This window comes from Sylvia atricapilla, chromosome 4 (genome assembly GCF_009819655.1).
Source record: "Sylvia atricapilla isolate bSylAtr1 chromosome 4, bSylAtr1.pri, whole genome shotgun sequence".
Taxonomy (NCBI): Eukaryota; Metazoa; Chordata; class Aves; order Passeriformes; family Sylviidae; genus Sylvia; species Sylvia atricapilla.
Window position 1 is genome coordinate 32,615,268 of NC_089143.1, and position 20,837 is coordinate 32,636,104.

At 49.8% G+C, this 20,837-nt stretch overlaps 1 protein-coding gene across 1 annotated transcript in view; it reads right to left on the bottom strand.

Moving 5' to 3' along the window:
* Positions 1-20,837, bottom strand: part of EXOC6B (exocyst complex component 6B) — a 269,597-nt gene that overhangs the window by 136,915 nt on the left and 111,845 nt on the right. Inside the window, exons 7-8 of the mRNA XM_066317540.1 lie at positions 18,554-18,730; positions 11,086-11,154 (exon numbers count right to left, since the gene is read on the bottom strand). Of these exons, the coding sequence (XP_066173637.1) occupies positions 11,086-11,154; positions 18,554-18,730 (246 nt within the window). The remainder of the gene's footprint in view (positions 1-11,085; positions 11,155-18,553; positions 18,731-20,837) is intronic.

The following is a 20,837-nucleotide window of genomic DNA, read 5'->3' on the forward strand; positions in this document are numbered from 1 at the left end:
CGTTCCATTATGGCTTGAATCCATAGCCAGAGGATCAGAAAAGAGTGGGAATTCAGAGTTTCCCTTTGTGCTAAACTGAGTTTTACCTTAAAACACGAATGTTCTCCGGGGAAATTCCTTCCAAATCACTTCACTTCCGCCCCTATCACTTGTTATTTTTTGAGATATCTCCCTTTTGGACACCACCACAGAGTCCTCTGGGGCAGCTGAGGCGTTTTCCAAACATTCCTGGGACCCTCCTGAGCCCCAAAGCCAGGAAACAGCAAATCTTGGGAAGAGCCTTCCCACGCCTGCACAATGCCAGGAGAGGGGCTGGAATTCAGGGTGGTTCCGCTGGAGCCTGAACAAGGTGAACATTCCCAACAAAACCCTGATGGCCTCAGAGCTCCCTGCATCCAGAAACTCCAGAGGGGCTAAAATTCCTTAAAAAAAACTCCTCGGAAACCAGTGGGGAAAGGTGAATGTTGCAGTAAAGGCTGAAATAAAAAAAGACGGGAGGAATTCCAGAACTTTCAGCTGAGTTCTCCTGGGACAGAATTGCAGGAGAATGGAGAAGAGAGCGGGGAAAACCAGGACATATTTAAGCAAGAGTTCTGTCAATGATTCAAGAGTTCTGGCACAGCAGGATTTGGGGATCCTGGGAAAGCAGAGGGTGTTCCTGACCTCAGCCAGGATTTAATGCGCTTTTCCACAATATTCCCAAACTTCAACGTGGATGCCCCTGTGTGGATGAGGGAGAAACAGTAATCCGGATGAGGGATATAAATATTATGGATGAGGGATAAATAAATAATTAGTGGGGTGGTCAGTTCCAGAGAGTTGGGATCAGGGAGCTGCAGCCTAAAGGGAGCTGGTGACAAATGGGGACCACGGCAGGGCCTGTCCTGGGACATGTCCAGCTCCACTCTGGTGGCTGTGACCTGGAAGAGCCACAGAGCAACACCCAGGAACTCCTCAGTGACTCCAAACCGGGGGGAAAGTCACAGATTCATGGAATTCTTAAGGCTGGAAAAGACCTTTAAGATCAATTGGTCCAAATACTCCCTCAGCACTGCCAGGGCCACCACTGACCACTGTCCCCAAGTGCCACATGCACAGGGCTTTGAAATCCTCCCAGGACCAGGGACTCCAAATCTCCCTGGGCACTTCCAAGGCCTGACCACCCTTTCCATGGGGAAATTCCTGCTGCTGTCCACTCTGAGCCTCCCCTGGCCCAGGCTGAGGCTGTTCCCTCTCCTCCTGTCCCTGTTCCCTGGGAGCAGAGCCCGACCCCCCCGGCTGTCCCCTCCTGGCAGGGACTTGTGCAGAGCCACAGGGTCCCCCTGAGCCTCCTTCTCTCCAGGCTCAGCCCCTTTCCAGCTCCCTCAGGAATTCTCCAGCCCTCTCCCATTCCAGCTCCCTTCCCTTCCCTGGACACACTCCAGCCCCTCCAGGGCTCTCCAGAGCTGCCCCAGCACTGGAGGTGCCCCAGCAGTGCCAGCACAGGGGACAAGACTGGAGCAGGACAAGTTCCCAGAGACGTTCTGTAGTTTTGGAGGTTTTCAACACAGCCCTGAACAGCCTGGGTTGATCGCAGAGCTGCTTCCATGGAATCATGAAATGCTTTGGGTGGGAAGAGACCTTAAAGCTCTTCCAGCCCCATTCCATAACTCGCACTGTCCCAGGTGGATCCAACCTGGCTTTGGGCATTCCCAGGAATCCAGGGCCAGCCCCAGCAAATCTGGGAATTCCAGCCCAGCCCCTCCCCACCCTCCCAGCCAGCAACTGCTGCCCAAGATCCCAGTCCAATGTCCCCTTTCCCAGTGGGAAGCCATTCCCTGTGTCCTGTCCCTCCAGGCCTTGTCCCCAGTCCCTCTCCAGCTCTCCTGGAGCCACTTTAGGTACAGGAAGTTTCTTTAACCCTTTTTTAGGATCTTTCTTCTGAAATCAGTGCCCCTTTCCAAAGGTCTCTTACTAGGGAATGATCCCATGAACCACAGAACAGATTCCATGAATTTTCCCCAGTCAGGACAAACAGAGCTGCCCAGTGAGAGCAGGATGGGATTGAGGGAACTGGAATAAAACCAACCCTAAATCCAAACTCCTAGGACATTCCCCACAGCCGTGCCAGCCCTGGGAAAGCTCTGCTGCTCTCCCTGCCCTCAGCTGACGAGCCCTCTGCATCCGGGCTATTGTAGGAAAACCTCTCTGGGTCAGGGCTGTCGGGGTTTTGTTGTTTTTTTATTTTATTTTCCCTGCCGTTTTCCAGTGGAATATCTCAAGCCCTGTGATCCTGTCGGGCCGGCCCCGAGTGAACACTGATTTCTGCGCCGTCGCCGCTTTGATCGCAGCCAAGTGCTTTTTTTGTCCCCCGGGGGGGGGGTTTAAAGGAGGTCACGGGGTTAAAAAGAACCCCTGTGACAATTCCCAAAGTTCAACCCCGCTGCCACCAGGGCCAGGCTCGCTGGCCAGGCTCCATCAGCACGTAGGACGAGGGGTGGTTATCACAGGTCACTGACACCGGCCCCGCTCTAATGGCTTTTCCTGTGGCCCTTATCAATGCCGTGCACAAAGTGGCTCCCCCCCAAAGCCTTTCCCCTATGATCTCAGAGCTCTGTTTACAGCTATCTCCCCGCACCAGGCGCACCAGCCCAGGCAGCAGACGCTGAGAAATGCCAGGACACGGCCACAGGACAGGCTGCAAAGTGCCTGAGATGAACAAGGAGCCACCAGAGGTTCAGGACACGGGAATGTTCTTTCCACCGCACACCCCACTCCTTTCCCCCCCTCCCCAAAAAATAAAGTTTTTTGAGTTCTCAAGGAAAACTTGACGCGCTTGAACTCTGAAACAGAAGAACCGCAGAGTTTCCATGGTGGAGTTTGTGTTGAGCTGAGGAATAAAAGGAACAAGTGGTGCTACAAAGAGGGGAAGAAAAAAAAAAAGGTTTCGTTTCATCTGCAAAGCAGGGTTGGGTGGCTCTCATTGTTGGAATTGTGGTTCCCCAAGAGCCTCCCTCGTGCCTTGAAAGGAGAACTTCAATTGTTCTGCCCCCTCTGTGGAGCACAAATGTTTGTGGTGGGGATGCTGAGCCCCTCGGAGGGTGGGGAGGGAGCAGGAGCAGAGTCCCAGCCCCACAGAGGAGCTGAGCCCCCCCTGAACCCCATCCCACCCCCCAAAAAAGCAGGAAAAGGAGAATTTGGGCAGTCAGCAGCGCCAGCATCACACTTGTGAGAGGAATTAAACAGATGTAAGTGAAGGGCTGGGAGGAGAACCAGGATCCACAGGGATCTCCCCATTCCAATGGAATCTGCTCCACGTGGCCATCCAAGGTGGGAATTCTATGGGCTCACGTTGAGCCCAGGGACCCCTGAGCAGCTCCTGCAGAAAAACCTTGTGATTTCCAGTGATAATTCCAAAAGAAAGCCTTGTTTCTCTTCCCAAGGCTGTGCTGGCTCCACACTAAGAGATACAAAACTTGTCCTTCCCTAAAATTCCCAAGGAGAGTGTTCCCAATGGATACAGACTATCCACCCTGACAAGATATTCCTACATGGCTTGTTGTCAGTGCCCTATACATTATTATTAACTGTACATTCTTTTTTTTCTTTCTTTCTTTTTTTTTTTTTTTTTTTTTTTTAACTTTTTAATGCATTTTGCGCATCAAAGCAACTTGAGGCTCAGGGGGAGAGGCAGCACAGATAAAAATGTCAGTGGTGAGATAGGACAAATTTATAGCAAATCCCTGTCAGCCCCCATTTATCTAAATTATCCACCTCTGGATCCTCCAGAAATCCTTCACCAGCTCCAGTTTTCAGGCTGCGTTTTTTACCTCACAACACGCTCCCCCTTTTTCTTTCTGCGTTGTTGCCTCTGTTTTTGGACACTTGTTCTTTCCCCTAAAATGACCCCTTTGTAGCTGGGATCAAAGAGCTGGGAGTGTCAATCCCAGTGTCTTCAGGAACATGTGAAGAACCTCAAAGTAATTGGGAAGCAATTAGCACAAAAGCTAAAAAAACCCACCCCGCCGAGGCAGAGCGAAATGAGCACTAACAGGCACCAGCCCCGCTCAGGGAGGAGTTTAAGGGACTTAAATCACCCTCAGCTGCCTCCCAGACAACTTTTTTTTTTGGGAGCACCTTCAGTGCAGCCCACTCTGCCTTGAATTTTTTTTTTTGGCTTTTTTTTTTTTATTATTATTATTTGTCTCATTCCTTTCTGCTTTGGGTTCGCTCTTTGCTTTCTGCCTCGCTGCAGCTTACGGGAAACATGAAACACAAAACTGCTCTTTTTTTTTTCTGTTATGTAAAGCGAAGCCATCCCATGTCTTGGCCTGGAAATCCAAGGCACCCACCAGCTGCTCAGATGCTCCTGCAGATAAACCAGCTGGCCCAGGCCTCACCTTTCCTCATTTATTTTGGATATTGATCAAAGCAGCCCCGGCATTTACACAGACTTTGGTCAGAGGCAACATTAAAAGATCGGCCCATCAATGGCGAAATCACGCTCTGGGGTTTGGTCTTTACATCATAATATTGTCATTTTCCACAGCTCCTCTGGCAGGGCGGGGATGGAGCTGATCCCACCAGCCCAGAGCAGGCTGCAGGTGAATGTCCTGAGACAGCCCAGGGCTGCTGAGCTCGGCTTGGTGCTCGGGGCCAGACCTCGGCCAACTGATCCTAAAATCATCATGCCTTGGATTTGCTGCCAGTGCCTCTCCTTAAATCATTCACTGGTTTGGGACGGAGACACCCTAAAGAAGTTGGGATTTTCTGTCTGATATCTCCAGAGATCCAAACTTCTCATGCTCATCCCTCCCTCAGGCAGCCCCTTCCTCACCAGGAAAGGAACTGGGGTGAACAATCCCATAAAACATTCCAAAAGAGCCTGAAACAGCTGAACAGAGCCTGGGCTGGGCCTAGGGCTCAGGATCAACTTAAACCAGGCCAGATGTCGGCCAATTGATCCTAAAATTCCCAGGACTTGGATTTGCTGCCAGTGCCTCTCCTTATATCATTCACAAAATCCCAGACTGGTCTGGGATAGAAGCACCCTAAAGAAGCCGGGATTTTTTGTCCCAGATCTGCAGAAATCCCAACCCTTCTCATGCTCATTTATCCCTCAAGACACCATCAGGCAGCCCCTCCCTCAGCAGGAAAGGAATTGGGATGAACAATCCCATAAAACATCCCAAAACAGCCTGAAATGGCTGAACAGAACATGGTTTGGGTTTAGGGCTCAGGATCAGCCCAAACCAGGCCAACAGATCCTAGAATTCCCAGGACTTGGATTTTCCCCTCATTTCTTAAATCATTCCCAGACTGGTTTGGGATGGAGGCACCTTAAAGAAGCCAATATTTTCTGTCAGATATCTGGAAAAATCCCAACCCTTCCCACACTCAGCACAGCATCAGGCAGCTCTTTCCTCAGCAGGAAAGGAATTGGGATGAACGATCCCATAAAACATCCCAGGAGAGCCTGAAATGGCTGAACAGAACCTGGGCTAGGTTTAGGGCTCACGGTCAGCCCAAACCAGGCTGGACCTTGGCCAACTGACCCTGAAATCCCTGGATTTGCTGCCAGTCCCTTTCTTAAACCTTTTACTGGTTTGGGATAGAGACACTCTAAAGAAGCCGGGATTTTCTGTCTGATATCTGCACAAATCCCAACCCTTCCCACACCCATGTCTCCCTCAGGCAGCCCGTTCCACAGCAGGAAAGGAACTGGGATTGAACAAACATCCCAAGGAGATCCTGAAAAGGCAAATCCCTCTGAACAGAACCTGGGCTGGGTTTAGGGCTCACGGTCAGCTCAAACCAGGCTGGACCTTGGCCAACTGACCCTGAAATCCCTGGATTTGCTGCCAGTCCCTTTCTTAAACCTTTTACTGGTTTGGGATAGAGACACTCTAAAGAAGCTAGGATTTTCTGTCTGATATCTGCAAAAATCCTAACCCTTCCCACACTCAGCACAGCGTCAGGCAGCCCTTTCCTCAGCAGGAAAGGAATTGGGATGAACAATCCCATAAAACATCCCCGGAGAGCGCCGTCCTGCCCCGCCGCCGCCACCACGCCAAGGTCCAGCTCTCAATTAACCCCCGCCTGACCTTCCTTCACTTTCTTTCCCCCCTGCTCTGCCCTTCCTGCCAAAGTTCAGCGTTTCCTGGAAAAGTCTCTGCTCCTGTTGGATGTTGTCCTTCGCCTTGGTTGCCGAGGGAAGGATTTGCAGGATTTACAGGTGCCTGGCCCCCTCTGGAAGCCCATGACCGTGGGCTGACCCCCCGGTACAATATGTGAACTCCTGCCCCGCTGATAAGGCTGCCAGATAGGAGCAGGAGTTTGCAAATAATCCTTTGGGAATTTATAAGCAGCGCGGCCATAAAACCCGAGGTGACTGGAAGGTCGATTTCACTAAAAATAATAAATATCTCAATGTTTATTCAACATGGGCCTTTTTTAACTGCGGGCCAAGCTCTGAGATAACGCTATTGTAAATGACAAATATTGGGAGTTTTGGGGAACTATTACATTATGATCCTTCCGTCTGACACCGCCGGGGCCGTGCCCTCGATGCTTTGCAGGATCTCTGACATTGTTCCACCCGAGCTGAGCCTAGAAAGCCAAGCCAGGATTCAGGCCCAGGTCAGCTAAAGGGCAATTTGCTGCTCAGGAGATTTTTTTTTTTTCCCTCCTGCTCCTGGCTCCCTAAAACCCCTTCTCTAAAGCTCTGCTGGGATTTCTCCTCGTTGTTGGACCCCGTTCCTGTTTGGAGGAATGAACAGGAGGAATGAGAGCAGTGGCTGGTCCCAGCTCAGGGTGGGGACAGAGCTGATCCCATTGGGAGCTCACCCTCCAAATTTTACTTTTTGGGGGTGCATCCAAGCCTTCAGTGTGCCATTTCACAGAACCTGTAGAGTCTGCATCCATTTTTTCAAGGCCTTGGGAGCTCACCCACCAAATTTTAATTTTGGGGATGCACCTGGGCCTTGAATCTCCTGATCCAAGGAACTTGTGGAGCCTCAGCCCTTTTTTAGGGACATTTGGAACTCATTCTCCATTTTCTCATTTCAGGGATGTTTCCAGCAGCATCCAAGCCCTGAATCTGCCCTTCCAAGGAACTCACAGGGTTTCTTCCACTTTCCAGGGACTTTGGAGCTCACCCTCCAACTCTGGATTTCAGAGATGCACCTGAGCCTTGAATCTCCTGATCCAAATAACCTGTGGAGACTCATCCCTTTTTCAGGACTTTTGGAACTCATCCTCCAACTCTGGGTTTCAGGGATGCTTCCAGGAGCATCCAGGCCTTGATTGTGCCATTCCAAGGAACCTGCATCCCTTTTCCTGAGCCTTTGGAGTTCTCTCTCCAAATTTTAATTTTGGGGATGCATCTGAGCCTTGAATGTGCCATTTCAAGGAATTTGTGGAGCCTTATCCCTTTTCCTGGGCCTTTGGAGATCTCTCTCCAACCTTTAATTTTGGGGATGCATTGAAACCTTCAGTGTGCCATTCCAAGGAATTTGTGGAGGCTCAGCCTTTTTAAGGATCTTTGGAATTCATCCTTCAACTTCTAAATTTGGGGATACTTCCAGCATCATCCAAGCCCTGAATCTGCCATTCTAAGGAACTTACCCCTTTTCCTGGCCCTTTGGAGCTCGCTCTCCAACCTTTAATTTCAGAGATGCTTCCAGGCCTTGACTGTGCCGTTCCACAGAACCTGTAGAGTCTCATTCCTTTTCCACAAAATCCCTGAGGTTTGAAAAATCCTCTGGGACTGAATCCAACCATGCCCAGCCCTGCCAGGGTCACCACTGCCCCGTGCTCCCAAGGGCCACATCCCTGCAGGGATGAGGACTGCAGGAAAACCCTTCCTACCAAGGAATATTCCCAATATCCAACCTAAACCTCCCCTGTCCATTTCCCTCTCATCCCATCCCTTGTTCCCCCATCAGGGCCTTGTAGGACACCACGACCTGGCTCCCTGCACCATTCCCACCTCCAGAAAGAGACAATCCCACCCAGATCCATCCCACGGATCTGCTGCTTCCCCTCACACATTTCTGAGGATCAATCCTTATTTCTGACTGAAAAGTGAAGCAGCAAGACAACAAAACACCCTCGTTTACGTCATGTGAAGCAAAGCGATTCCATGTCTGCTGACCCTCCTCAGAACACCTTTGTGGGCAATCACACCATCAAACCCATAATAAATCCAAATTAGGGCCATATTAAATCCAAATTAAATCCAAGTTAAATCCATAATAAACCCATAATAATCCAAATTAAATCTATAATAAGCCCATATTCAACCGTATCAAATCCATATCAAACCCATATCAAACCCATATCAAATCCATATCAAATCCACTCCCTCGTGCTAAACCGAGGCATGGCAGCCCCTCCAATGGGATTCCCAATCCCCTTTCGATGATCCATTTTCCTCCCTGAAGTTTCCCCCAATAAAGTGGCACTTTCAGCCCCTCTCCAATCCTTTCAGCTCCCTCGTCATTCCCAAAGGACAAGTTCCTGCTCCAGCCCCCCAGCTCCACCTGGAGAGCTGGGATATCCCTCCAAGATAAACACAGCCACCCATTTTGGGGAGGGGAATCTCTCATTCCAAGAAAATCTCACGGCAACATGGCCAAATGACCTAATTATGAACAGATGAGGGGCACAAAAAGATGTTTTATAAGAACAGGGTTTCTGACAGTTCTTTTCCTTCAGCAAACCCATGTGGATGGCTGGAGACGCCAGGAACTGGGACACAATTCCCTCTCCAGGCTGGGAAGGGAGGGAAGCTGGCAACACAAAGCTCCTTTCATCTCCTGCCCAGGGTTTGGGTTGTCCAACCACAAAGGAAGAGCCCCATAACAGCTCCCAGGCTCCAAAGGCCCAGGAAAAGGGAAGCAGGTTCCTTGGAATGGCACAATCAAGGCCTGGATGCTCCTGGAAGCATCCCTGAAACCCAGAGTTGGAGGATGAGTTCCAAAAGTCCTGAAAAAGGGATGAGTCTCCACAGGTTCTGTGGATCAGGAGATTCCAGGCTCAGATGCATCCCTGAAATCCAGAGTTGGAGCATGAGTTCCGAAGGTCCCTAAAAAGGGATGAGGCTCCACAGGTTCTGTGGAATGGCACAGTCGAGGCTTGGATGCTGCTGGAAGCATCCTCAGAATTCAGGGTTGGAGGATGAGTTCCAAAGGTCCCTTTTAGGGGTGAGGCTCCACAGGTTCCTTGGATCAGGAGATTCAAGGCTCAGATGCATCCCTGAAATCCAGAGTAGCAGGGTGAGTTCCAAAGGCCCCGGAAAAATGGAAGAAACCCTGTAAGTTCTTTGGAATGGCATATTCAGGGCTTGGATGCTGCTGGAAGTATCCCCAAATTTAGAAGTTGGAGGATGAGTTCCAAAGGTCCCTAAAAAAGGGCTGAGACTCCACAAGTTCCACGGATCAGGAGGTTCAAGGCTTGGATGCTGCTGGAAGAATCCCAAAAATTAAAATTTGGAGGATGGGCTCCCAGGGTTCCTCATCTGCTTTCCTTATCAATTAATATTTAAAAAAAATCAATGTACTCCCAATTCCCAGGAGGCAGCCTATGGGAACAGGAGCTCTCTGGGACAGACCTGAGGAGCCTTTTTCCTTCAAAAAACCAAACTCCTGGCACAATCAGCGGGAATTTTCCCCTCGGGAATCTCAAAGTGATCCGAGCAAGGGCTGGGTTTGGGGATGGCAGTGAAGCCGCTCCTCTCAGACAGAGCTGGAAGGGCAGTGAAGTGCTCCGAGGTGCAGAAAATTATTCATTTCTGAGGAATTCCTGCCCAAAACTCCCCAATTTCCATGAAATAGTGGAAATTACTGGCAGCCAAAGAGGAATTCTTGGAGGAAACAGCACCAGAATCCAAACAATTCCACACCAAAATTCTCCCATTTCCAAGGAATAATGCTGTTACTGAATCTAAAGAATTCTTGGAGAAAATGGTATCAGAGAATCCAACTGATTCCTTCCCAAAATTCTCCCATTCCCACTGAATAATTCATTTTCCTTGGAGCAAACAGCATCAGAATCCAAACAATTCCTGCCCAAAACTCTCCCATTCTCACTGAATAATTAATTTTTCTCGGAGCAAAGAATGTCAGAATCCAACCAAATCCTGTCCAAACTCTCCCATTTTCAGGGAATAAACAAAGTTACTAAATCCAAAGAATTCTTGGAAGAAAACAGCACCAGAATCCAAACAATTCTTCCCCAAATTCTCCCATTCCCACTGAAAAATTCATTTTCCTTAGAGCAAACAGCATCAGAATCCAAACAATTCCACACCAAAATTCTCCCATTTCCAAGGAATAATGAAGTTACTGCATCTAAAGAGGAATTATTGCAGGAAACAGCATCAGAATCCAAACAATTCCTACCCCAAACTCTCCCATTTTCAGGGAAAAACCAAGTTACTGAATCCAAAGAATTCTTGGAGAAAATGGTATCAGAATCCAACCAATTCCTGCCTAAAACTTCTCCATTTCCATGTAATAATGGAATTACGAGATCCAAAAAGGAATTATTGGGGAAAACAATGTCAGAATCCATCCAATTCCTGCCCAAAAGTCCTCCATTTCTATGAAATAATGGAATTACTGCATCCAAAGATGAATTCTTAGAGAAAACAGCATCAGGATCCAACCATTTCTTCTCCAAAATTCTCCCATTTCAATGGAATTACGAAGTTAATGAATCCAAGGAATTCTTGGAAGAAAACAGCACCAGAATCCAACCAATTCCTTCCCAAAATTCTCCCATTCCCACATAATAATTTATTTTCTTCAGAGAAAACATCACCAGAACCCAAACAATTCCACTCCAAAATTCTCCTATTTCTAAGGAATAAAGGAATTCCTGCATCTAAAGTGGAATTCTTGGCGGAAAATCAAACAACTAAGAAACAAAAACACACAAAAAATTCCAGATTCAGGAGAGATGAAGAAAATTCCCTTTGCCTTTCTGTGCCCTGCACAGAGGAACCGCTGATATTTTCCCCAGATCCATCCACCAATCCCTGGATTTTTCTCCTCCCAGATCCCTGGAATTCCCCGAAGCTGGAAAATCCCAGATTTCACTCACCAGGACGGAGTAGATGTGGAGGCAGCGATAGACTGGAGAGAAATCCACCAAATCCTGGGCTCCAGGCACCTGAAAATGGGGAGAAAATCCATGAAAAACATGGGAAACTCACCAAAATTTCATGGACAAATTAGTAAAATTGCAAAAAAATTAATTATGGGTGAGTGGAGCACTGAAATATCACAGAGAGACAATGAAATCCTAAAAAAATAACATTTAAATACATTTGTCACTCTAAAAAATCACATTGAGGTGAGTGAAACTCTAAAAAATCAAATTTAAAGGAGCGTAACTCCAAAACATCCCATCCAGGTCAGTGTAATTCTAAAAAAAGTTCCCATCTCACCTGGATGAGATGTTTTGGAGTTACGCTCCTTTAAATTTGATTTTTTAGAGTTTCACTCACCTAAAAGTGATGCATGAAACTCATCACATTTCAAAATCATCTAAATGTGATTTTTTGGAGTAACAAACATATTTAAATGTGATTTTTTTTAGGATTTCACATGTCAGTGATATTCTAGTGCTCCACTTACCCATAATTAAATTTCTTGTAGTTTTACTTATTTATAAATTAAATTTCTGAGATTTAGGGATCCCAAAACATTCTGGGATTCTGGACTCCCTCATTCCAGTCTGGGATTCTGGGATCCCTCATTCCAGCTCCAGCCAGACTGATTTTCCTTCCATCCTGAGAACCTTTCCCATCTCCATTTCCCACTCCCAGAGGAGCTAATCCCCCCAGTCCCAGTTTTCCCTTTTCCAACCCCTGCTGAGGAGTCTCCAGGAGCCTGCCCGGGGCACTTTGGCCTTGGAAATCCTCCCTGAGCCCCAAGCCCCCTTTCCTCATCCAACCTCCCTGCTATGCTCCTTAAACCTTGGGAAAACAGCAACATTCCAAGGGCTGTCCATGGGGCCTTTCATCCCTCTTCCCAACCCATGACAACAGAACACTCCCTTTTCCCTTGTCCCTTTTCCCATTCCCCTTTTCCCTTCTCCATTTTCCCTTTCTCCTTTTCCCTTTTTCCTGGATTTGAGGGGCCAAGAAGTGCAAAGGGAACATCTCCAAAGGACACAAAATGCAATTTTCCTCCTCTGGTCCCAGCACAGGGACAGGAACAAGGACAGGCACAGGGACACTGCCACCACTCCAGGCTGCTCCAAGAGCAGCTCGAGGGGCAGGAGTTTGAGGTGCAGATGTGGGAATCCCATCCTGCAGCACCAGGATCACCTGGAGATCCCAAAAGACTCCTCAGTGCCAAGCCAGGGCTGCGGGAAGAGGAAGCAGGAGGATCAGGGGGATCAAGGGAGCAAAGGGAAGGAATCCCTGGGATGGATTTTGGCCGCCTCATCCCCATCCCTGGGATTCCCTTCCCTCCCCAGCCCCGCTCTCCATCCTAGCAGCTCCTGGAGCCAGGCAGGGTTGGATCAGCAGGAAAGATTCCCAGCAAGGAACGGGAATCCCAGCAAGGAACAATTACCTGGGACCTCCTTGGTCTGCAGAAAACATCCCACCTGAGGGCTGAGAGAGCTGGGAATGTTCCCCTGGAGAAGGGAAAAATTCCAGGAAACCCTCAGAGTCCCTACAGGGGCTCCAGGAGAGCTGGAGAGGGACTGGGGACAAGGCCTGGAGGGACAGGACACAGGGAATGGCTTCCCACTGGGAAAGGGGACATTGGGCTGGGATCTCGGGCAGCAATTGCTGGCTGGGAAGGTGGAGAGGGGCTGGGCTGGAATTCCCAGATTAGCTGGGGCTGCCCCCAGATCCCTGGGAATGTCCAAGGCCAGGTTGGATGCATTTGGATCCACCTGGGACAGTGGGAGGTATCCCTGCCATGGTTTGGGTGGGAATGGATGGGATTTAAGGTCCCTTCCAACCCAAAGCATTCCAGGATTCCCTGATCCCAGCTGAACCTAGGACAAGGGCTCTGAACTCCCACAAACAGGTTTTTCTTTTCCCCTTTCCAAGACTCTGACACCTGCACATACTTCCAGAATGCATCCCAATTTTCTCCTGCATTCCCACCCGTTTCATTCCCAGCTTCCCAAACCCCCATCCCAGCTCCTCGGGACTCCTCAGCAGCAGCTTTTCCATCCCTTTATTCCTCCAGAATTAGGAGCCATCAGCCTCCCATCAGTCAAACATTCAACAGCGAAACACTTCAGCCTCAGAAATCCTTGGAAAAAAACCTCTTGGAGATCCCTGGAGCGAGGGCAGCTCCTGCCCACTGCCCCCCACCAACGAGGAGTTTTTAGGGAGGAGGGATCTGTCATCTCTCCACACCCTCTTGAAATTTCCTGGGAATTTCAATCCAGGATCAAAGGATTTTGCTCCACTCCGATCCAGGACTCCAACTGGAATGGGCTCCAGAGAGAAAATGTGCTGATAAAGACTGAAAAAAATCAGGATTTGGCCAGAAAAAGTTTGACTCCCCTCAGAGAAATTCGTTCAAAGCAACAATTTCAGACTCTGATTGTCTGGAAAAACTCCCAAGCCCACACACAGGCTGAGGAAAAATCAGCTGGGCCACTCTGCACTGCTCCCATCTCCATCAGCAGCTGCAGAACTCCTGAGCCAGGAACAGCAGGATCAGGCAGAAGTGTGTTGAAAACACAGAAAAGCCTCCAAAACTTTTATGCAGGGGATGAATATTATATTAAATAATAAATTACAATATACATAATGTAGATTTCTAATCTATTCTAAAATATATAAGTATTATTTTAATTATATTTTTCTATGATTAATATTTTAATAATACCATCAATCTTTTTTAATCATCTATTTTAAGAAAATAACACAGATTAGCTCTTCTGCACGTGCAGCTTCATAAAAGAAGAAATAGTAATTCAGTTCTGCCAAATCTTCCCAGAATATCCAGCTTGGAATATATGGAATATATGGGATTCCATCCAGCAGAAGGACCTGGAGCTGCTGCAGGGCTGGAGCCAGGCTGGAAGAGCTGAGAATGCTCCCTTGGAGAAGGGAAAAATCCAGGGAATGCTCAGAGTGCCTGAAGGGGCTCCAGGAGAGCTGGAGAGGGGCTGGGGACAAGGCCTGGAGGGACAGGACACAGGGAATGGCTTCCACTGGGAAAGGGGACATTGGGCTGGGATGTTGGGCAGCAATTGCTGGCTGGGAGGGTGGGGAGGGGCTGGGCTGGAATTCTCAGATTGGCTGGGGCTGTCCCTGGATCCCTGGGAATGTCCAAGGCCAGGTTGGATGCACGTGGGATGGTGGGAGGTGGAACTGATGATTTTAAGGTCCCTTCCATCCCAACCCATTCCACAATTCCATGAAATTCCCCCTCTGGCTGGATGAACACATGGCACAGTTGCCTCGTCTCATACTCACAAATTCAGGTGTTTCTCTGATATTTCAATATTCACACACATGTAAAAATTCACCTTCAGCACTGAAGAAGTGTCTGTGTTTCCTCGCCCAGAGCTGCACCCCCAGTGCTCCCAACAATCCATAAATCCTAGATTTTTGGGACGTGCCCCAGGCCAGGACTGGTGGCTCCCCCGACACCCCCTTCAGCCCAACCTCGGGGGTTTTATGCCTCTCAATTTCCAGAACAAAGGATTTATTCATCTCCTCCTGAAATTTCCCAGTCCACACGACATCAACCTCCCAATCTCATTCCCAAATCCTGCAGCAGGCACGTTCCAGGAGCTGGGAGGGCTCTGGGAACACCCCAACCCCTCCTGCAAGTGGGGTTAAACAATTCCTGCAGCACTTTTAACCCCTGCAAGCCGAGTTTTCCATGGAAATGTGCAGCCCTGGCTGCCAGCAGCACAGCCTCAGAGCTCAGGGAAGCTTTCCATAATTTGGGATATGAGAGTTAATTTGGGATATCAGAGTTAGTTTGGGATATGAGGGTTAATTTGGGATACCTGGGTTAATTTGGGATATTGAGGATTAATTTAGGATAAGAGAGTTAATTCAGGATATGAAGGTTAATTTGGGATACTGAGAGTTAATTTGGGATATGAGGGTTGATTCAGGACATGAGGGTTAATTCGGGACAAGAGGGTTAATTCAGGACACGAGGGTTAATTCGGGATACCAAGGTTAATTTGGGACATGAGGGTTAATTTGGGACACAAGAGTTAACTCTGGACACAAAGGTTTATCCAGGATTCCAGGGTTAATTTAGGACACGAGGGTTAATGTGGGATATGAGGGTTAATTCAGGATACAAGGGTAAATTTGGGGTATCAGGGTTAATTTGGGATTCCAGGGTTAATTCAGGACATTAGGGTTAATTTGGGATACGAGGGTTAATTCAGGATACAAGAGTTAATTTGGGGCATGAGGGTTAATTTGGGATACAAGGGTTAATTTGGGATATTGAGAATTAATTTGGGATTCCAGGGTTTGGATCTCAGATCCTTGGTGGGTTTTGGTGTAAAAGCAGGACACCAGCACAGGTCCTGTCCCTCAGTGAGGGTGAAAACCCTCCAGACTGGAACTCCAGGAACCCCAGAGAACCCAAATCCAGGGACTTGAATCATGGGATTTCCTCCAAATCCAGGGATTTGGGAAACCATCCCAAAGTCCCATGGACTGGAATCCATGGATGGGCTGGGGCAGAGGGACGTGGGACAGGCACAGAACCTATGGAGGCTCCACCCCAGGACAGGGCACAGAGCAGGAGGGGACAGCAGGTGACACAAACATTCCAGGAATCGTCCCTAAAACTCCACTGCTGCCACCAGCAGCTGCTCCAATAACAGCTCTGCTCCAATCCAGCTTTGGAATCCTCAGGAAAAAGGATCTGGAGCTGCTGGAGAGAGCCATGGGGACATACAGGAGCTGCTCCCAGGGCTGGAGCCAGGCTGGGAGAGCTGGGAATGTTCACCTGGAGAAGGGAAAGCTCCAGGGAGAGATCAGAGTCCTCCCTGAGCCTTCTTTTCTCCAGGCTCAGCCCCTTTCCCAGCTCCCTCAGGAATTCTCCAGCCCCTTCCCAGCTCTTCCCAGGTCTTTCTTGTCCATCTGAGCCCAAAGTTGGAATGGCTCCATTTCCACTTGAGAGATTTTTTTGGCTAGTAAATAAATAATTTTCTTTCCAAAAAAGACAAATCCCCAGGAGCATTCACCCAGGGACAGGACCAGGGAAGGGCTGGAGCTGTGCCAGGGCAGGTTTAGGTTGGATTTCAGGGAAAGGCTCATCCCCAGAGGCTGCTGGCACTGCCCAGGCTCCCCAGGGAATGGGCACAGCCCCAGAGCTCCAGGAGCCTTTGGACAGCTCTGCCAGGGGTGCCCAGGGTGGGATTGTTGGGGGTCTGGGCAGGGACAGGGGTTAGATGGATGATCCCTGTGGATCTCAGGATATTCCATGACTTTTTGACCCCTGGCACAGGGTGGGATTGCTGGGCTGTCTGTGCAGGGACAGGGTTTGGATAGATGATCCCTGTGAGTCCCTTTTCATTCAGGATAATCCCTGATTCTCCAAGGAAGGAACATGGGGAACCCAAAGCTGATCAGGAACAAACTGCTCCCTTTTCCCAGCGGTGCTGCTGGGAGAAGGGGCCATGGGGGATCTTCCACGAGATCTTCTCCATGGGATCTGCTCCATGGAGGCTCCTCCATGGGATCCTCTCCCTGGCATCTCCTTCACGGGATCTCTTCCATGGGATCCTCTCCATGGGATCTGCTCCATAGGGTCTCCTCCATGGGATCCTCCATGGGGGCTCCTCCATGAGATCTCCTGCATGGGATCCTCTCCATGGGATTTCCTCCATGGGATCCTCCATGGGATCTGTTCTGTGGGACCTTCTCCATGGGATCCTCTCCATGGGATGTGCTCCATGGGATCTCCTCCAGTACACCTGGCCAGGTGCATTTGGGGGTCCCGTGGCTGCTGCCCCTCCCCCACTGCTCTCCACCCCCACGGGCAGCGGCCAGTGCCCGCCCTGGGACCAGGGCTGGATGGGGACAGTCCCTCCTGCCCATCCTCAGCTGCAGGGTCACCTCCTGTGAGGCCACCAAAGTGCCACCACACCCAGAGAAGGGATTTACCTGCCTGAGACAGGCCAGAAACAGGGAATCATGGAATGGTTTGGGTGGGAAGGGAACTCAAAGCCCATCCCATTCCATGGGCAGGGACATCTCCCATCGTCCCAGGTGGATCCAACCCCCACTGTCCAACCTGGCCTTGGACATTCCCAGGAATCCAGGGGCAGCCCCAGAAAATCTGGGAATTCCAGCCCAGCCCCTCCCCACCCTCCCAGCCAGCAATTCCTACCCAGGATCCCAGCCCAATGTCCCCTTTCCCAGTGGGAAGCCATTCCCTGTGTCCTGTCCCTCCAGTCCTTGTCCCCAGCCCCTCTCCAGCTCTCCTGGAGCCCCTTCAGGGACTCTGAGCATTCCCTGGATTTTTCCCTTCTCCAGGGGAACATTCCCAGCTCCAGCCCTGCAGCAGCTCCAGGATCTCATCCCACACTGATGTAGGAATGAAGAGCCTGGAGAGCAGCTAGAGGGCTCTGGGGTGACCCCACAATTCCGTCCCTGTGGAGGATGCTGTGACCTCGCTCTGCTTTGGAGGCACAGCAGCCATGGGAAGGAGGGAATGGATTTGCAGAGAGAGAACAGAAAGCACCAGAACCACTCCAACAGCCCCGACTTTAAGTTTCCAATGTGTCCTTGTTCCCCTCCCTAGCTGCTCAGGGGCTGTCATGGCCACGGTGACAAACACGCCCCAGCCCAGGGACTGCCTGTAGCTGAAAACATCATTTTCCTGACAAAAGAGACTTCAACAAATGAGAAAAAGCATCCAGAGGGGCAGACAGGACTTCCCAAAATGTCCAGGACATGGCTGCCCCCCAAGGAACGATGGACACATCCAAAGGCTCAAGCCCCCAAGTCCTGCACTGCAGGTCTGGATTTCCTGAGCTGCCTTTCCTGAGCCACAGGGCTCTACCCCATGGGAAACATCCCAAATCCCAGGTGTCCCAGCAATGGGAGGAAGGAAAAACCCTCCCAGTTTGGTCCAGATGGTCCAACACCATCCCCAGGTTGTGGTTTGTGATTCCCAAAACCTTCTGTCAGGTCTCAGGAAGCGGCAGCAGCAGGAAGGGAAGGAAAGAAGCAAGCACATCAAAGAATTCAAATTTCCAGCTCCCATCCTGACACAATTCCTCATCCAAAGATAAACCAGGATAAAGGGAAAGGCTGAAAATAGGGTTATGGAGGAATGTTTCCATGAGGGATGGATGCTCTCCACCAGCACCACGGTGCTGGGACACACTGGGATGGGCAGTTCTGAACCCTTGGCCTCTCTGCTGAGCCTGGCAACGGGAACAGGGATAAAAACACAAAACAACCGAATTTTGGGACACGTTCCACGTTCTCCAGCCTCTTCCACACCTTCAGGACTTCGCCATGAGCAAGGAGCAAACCCCCTGAAGACACCACAGCCACCCCTCAGTGCCCAGTGCGCCTGGCTTGGTGTTACACAGTTACCTCTTCCTCCTCATCCTCATCCTCTACATCCAGGATCCCCGAATCCTGCTCCGACATGGGGCTGGTGTTCTTCACCTCCAGCTCGGAGCTGGCGCTGAATTCCTTCTTGGATTTCTTCCCCCCGCTAATCCTGGGCTGCTGGGACACGACGTTGTCCAGGTTCCTCTGCTGCTGTGCCTAAAGGGGGGGACAAAAAAAACCCCACAGATTTCACCTGGGATGGAAGAGGACACAAAGGAGGCCAGCAGCGCCGCCATTCCGACGTGTCGCCTTTTCCCCCCTCCTCCAACAACCCCGGATATTCCCAGCTCCATTTGCAGACCAGGCCAGGGATTATGCAACGATCCAAACACGCTCCTGACTCTTTCCAACTTCCCCCGGTGCTGCCACATTGATCCGTTTAGGGCCCAGCTGCAGCAATATTGGCCCACGGGCCATGTGGTGACTGTCACCGGCCGCGCTCGGGGACCTCCTGAACCGCCGGGGGTTTGTTCCCTCTTTTTTCCAGCCCTGGCAGCACAAAACATTCCACATCTGGACCCCAGAGGTCCCTGAAAGCATTTCTGTGGGAGCCCGGGAGGGTTTAATTGCACGTCGTTGATGTGCGGAACGAGCTGTAAAAGGTGCTCAAGGAAAAATCGCCGGGATGGAGGGGTGGGAAGTGATTCCAGGGATTTTTGGGGTTGTCTGGCAGCAGAGGTCACGCTGTGCCCTCCTGGAAAAAAAATTCCCGTTTTTTTCTTTGATATGGAGGGCAATAATCAGCAAGAAAAGTGGTTCAGCCCCAGTTGTTCAGGAATTGCTCAAGCTCAAACCAGAGGACAAGGAATGGGAACAGCACAGACACTGGAGGGCTCTCCAGGGCCAAATCCCAGCCAAAAGCAGGAAAAAAAAAGCCAATCCCATAGATGTGGCAGTGCTGGACACGTGGGTTTGTGTGCTGGTGTAACTGGAAAATAAACAGTGGGAAAACCTGGAATTTATATGGATTTAGACACAGATTTAGAAGATTCTTCCACGTATTTTGCTGTGGGCTTTTTATGCATCAGAGGAAAGGTGTGTGAGAATCATGGAATCACGGACAGGATCTTAAGGATCCTCTCGTTCCATGGGCAAGGACACTTTCATCAAGCCCAGGTAGCTCCTGGACGCTCTGGAATTCCAGGATTCTTTGAGGTGGCAAAAGGGGCCAGTGTGGGAATGTGACAACCTGGATTTACAGGGAAGCAGGAAAACCACCAAATCTGTTAGAGATTCAGCTGTCAGCGACACCAAGAGAGAATTAAAACATTAATTACTATTAAAATTCGCTAATTATTAATTGCTTTTGCTACCTGAACTGCAGAGACCAGAAAGCTTTATCTGTGTGCAAACCTCGCAAATTATTTCCTTTTCAACGCTCTGAAGTTTTAACATTTCCCCCAAAAAATAATTCAGGAGCAGCTTTGATTTTTGCCAGCCTCCAAGTCCCTTTGCAATCTCTCCTTGGGAAGCAAAACCCCACCAGGGACCGAGCACCGGAGTAATTCCTACATTTGAGGAATACTGAATTCCAAGCATGGCACAAAGATCCCATTCCTTGGCAAATCCAGGCATGGATATCCTCAGTCCTTGGAAAATCCATCTCAAAGTGCTCCTCACCCCGAGCACACACAACCAACACACAGCTCCGAATTTATTAACGAGAGGGTAATTGATAACAAAATTCCATGTACAAAGCTGCCCCTGGAGGTGGCTGCAGCAAGAATGCTTGGATTGGGGACGTGTTATCCCTGTGGGACGTGTTATCCCACAGCACAACCTTGACCTCTAGTGGTTGGAAAGCACGAGTATCCCTGGAGTTTATTTACTCCTAGCGCTCCTCCCAGCTGAGCCAGGGGACTTCCCAAGCCATCCCTTCAAAAGGGATGAATCCCAACAATGGGAATTTTTGCAAGAAAGCCCCAGAGGGAAAGGTCTGGGTGTGGACACTGCCCAGGACAAAGTTTTGCTCCCGACATCGTCAGGACGCGGAGCCGTTGGGGGAAAGGGGCATTTTTGGCACCGGGCTTCTCGGACTTCAGAGGCAGCACTCTATAGAAAGGCCTTGCAACATCCCATAAAGGGAATTAGGACTTCAAAAAAGGGCGGGAGCGTTTGGTCCTTCAGAAGAGAACACAACAAAGGGTCGGGGCTCGGGTCCGCCCAGCGCCGCCATGAGTTTCCCAACCCAGGCCTAATGAAGTTATAACCCTGAACCCACTGGAAATTCCCCCAAAAGCAAGCCCAGCGCACTCATTAAACC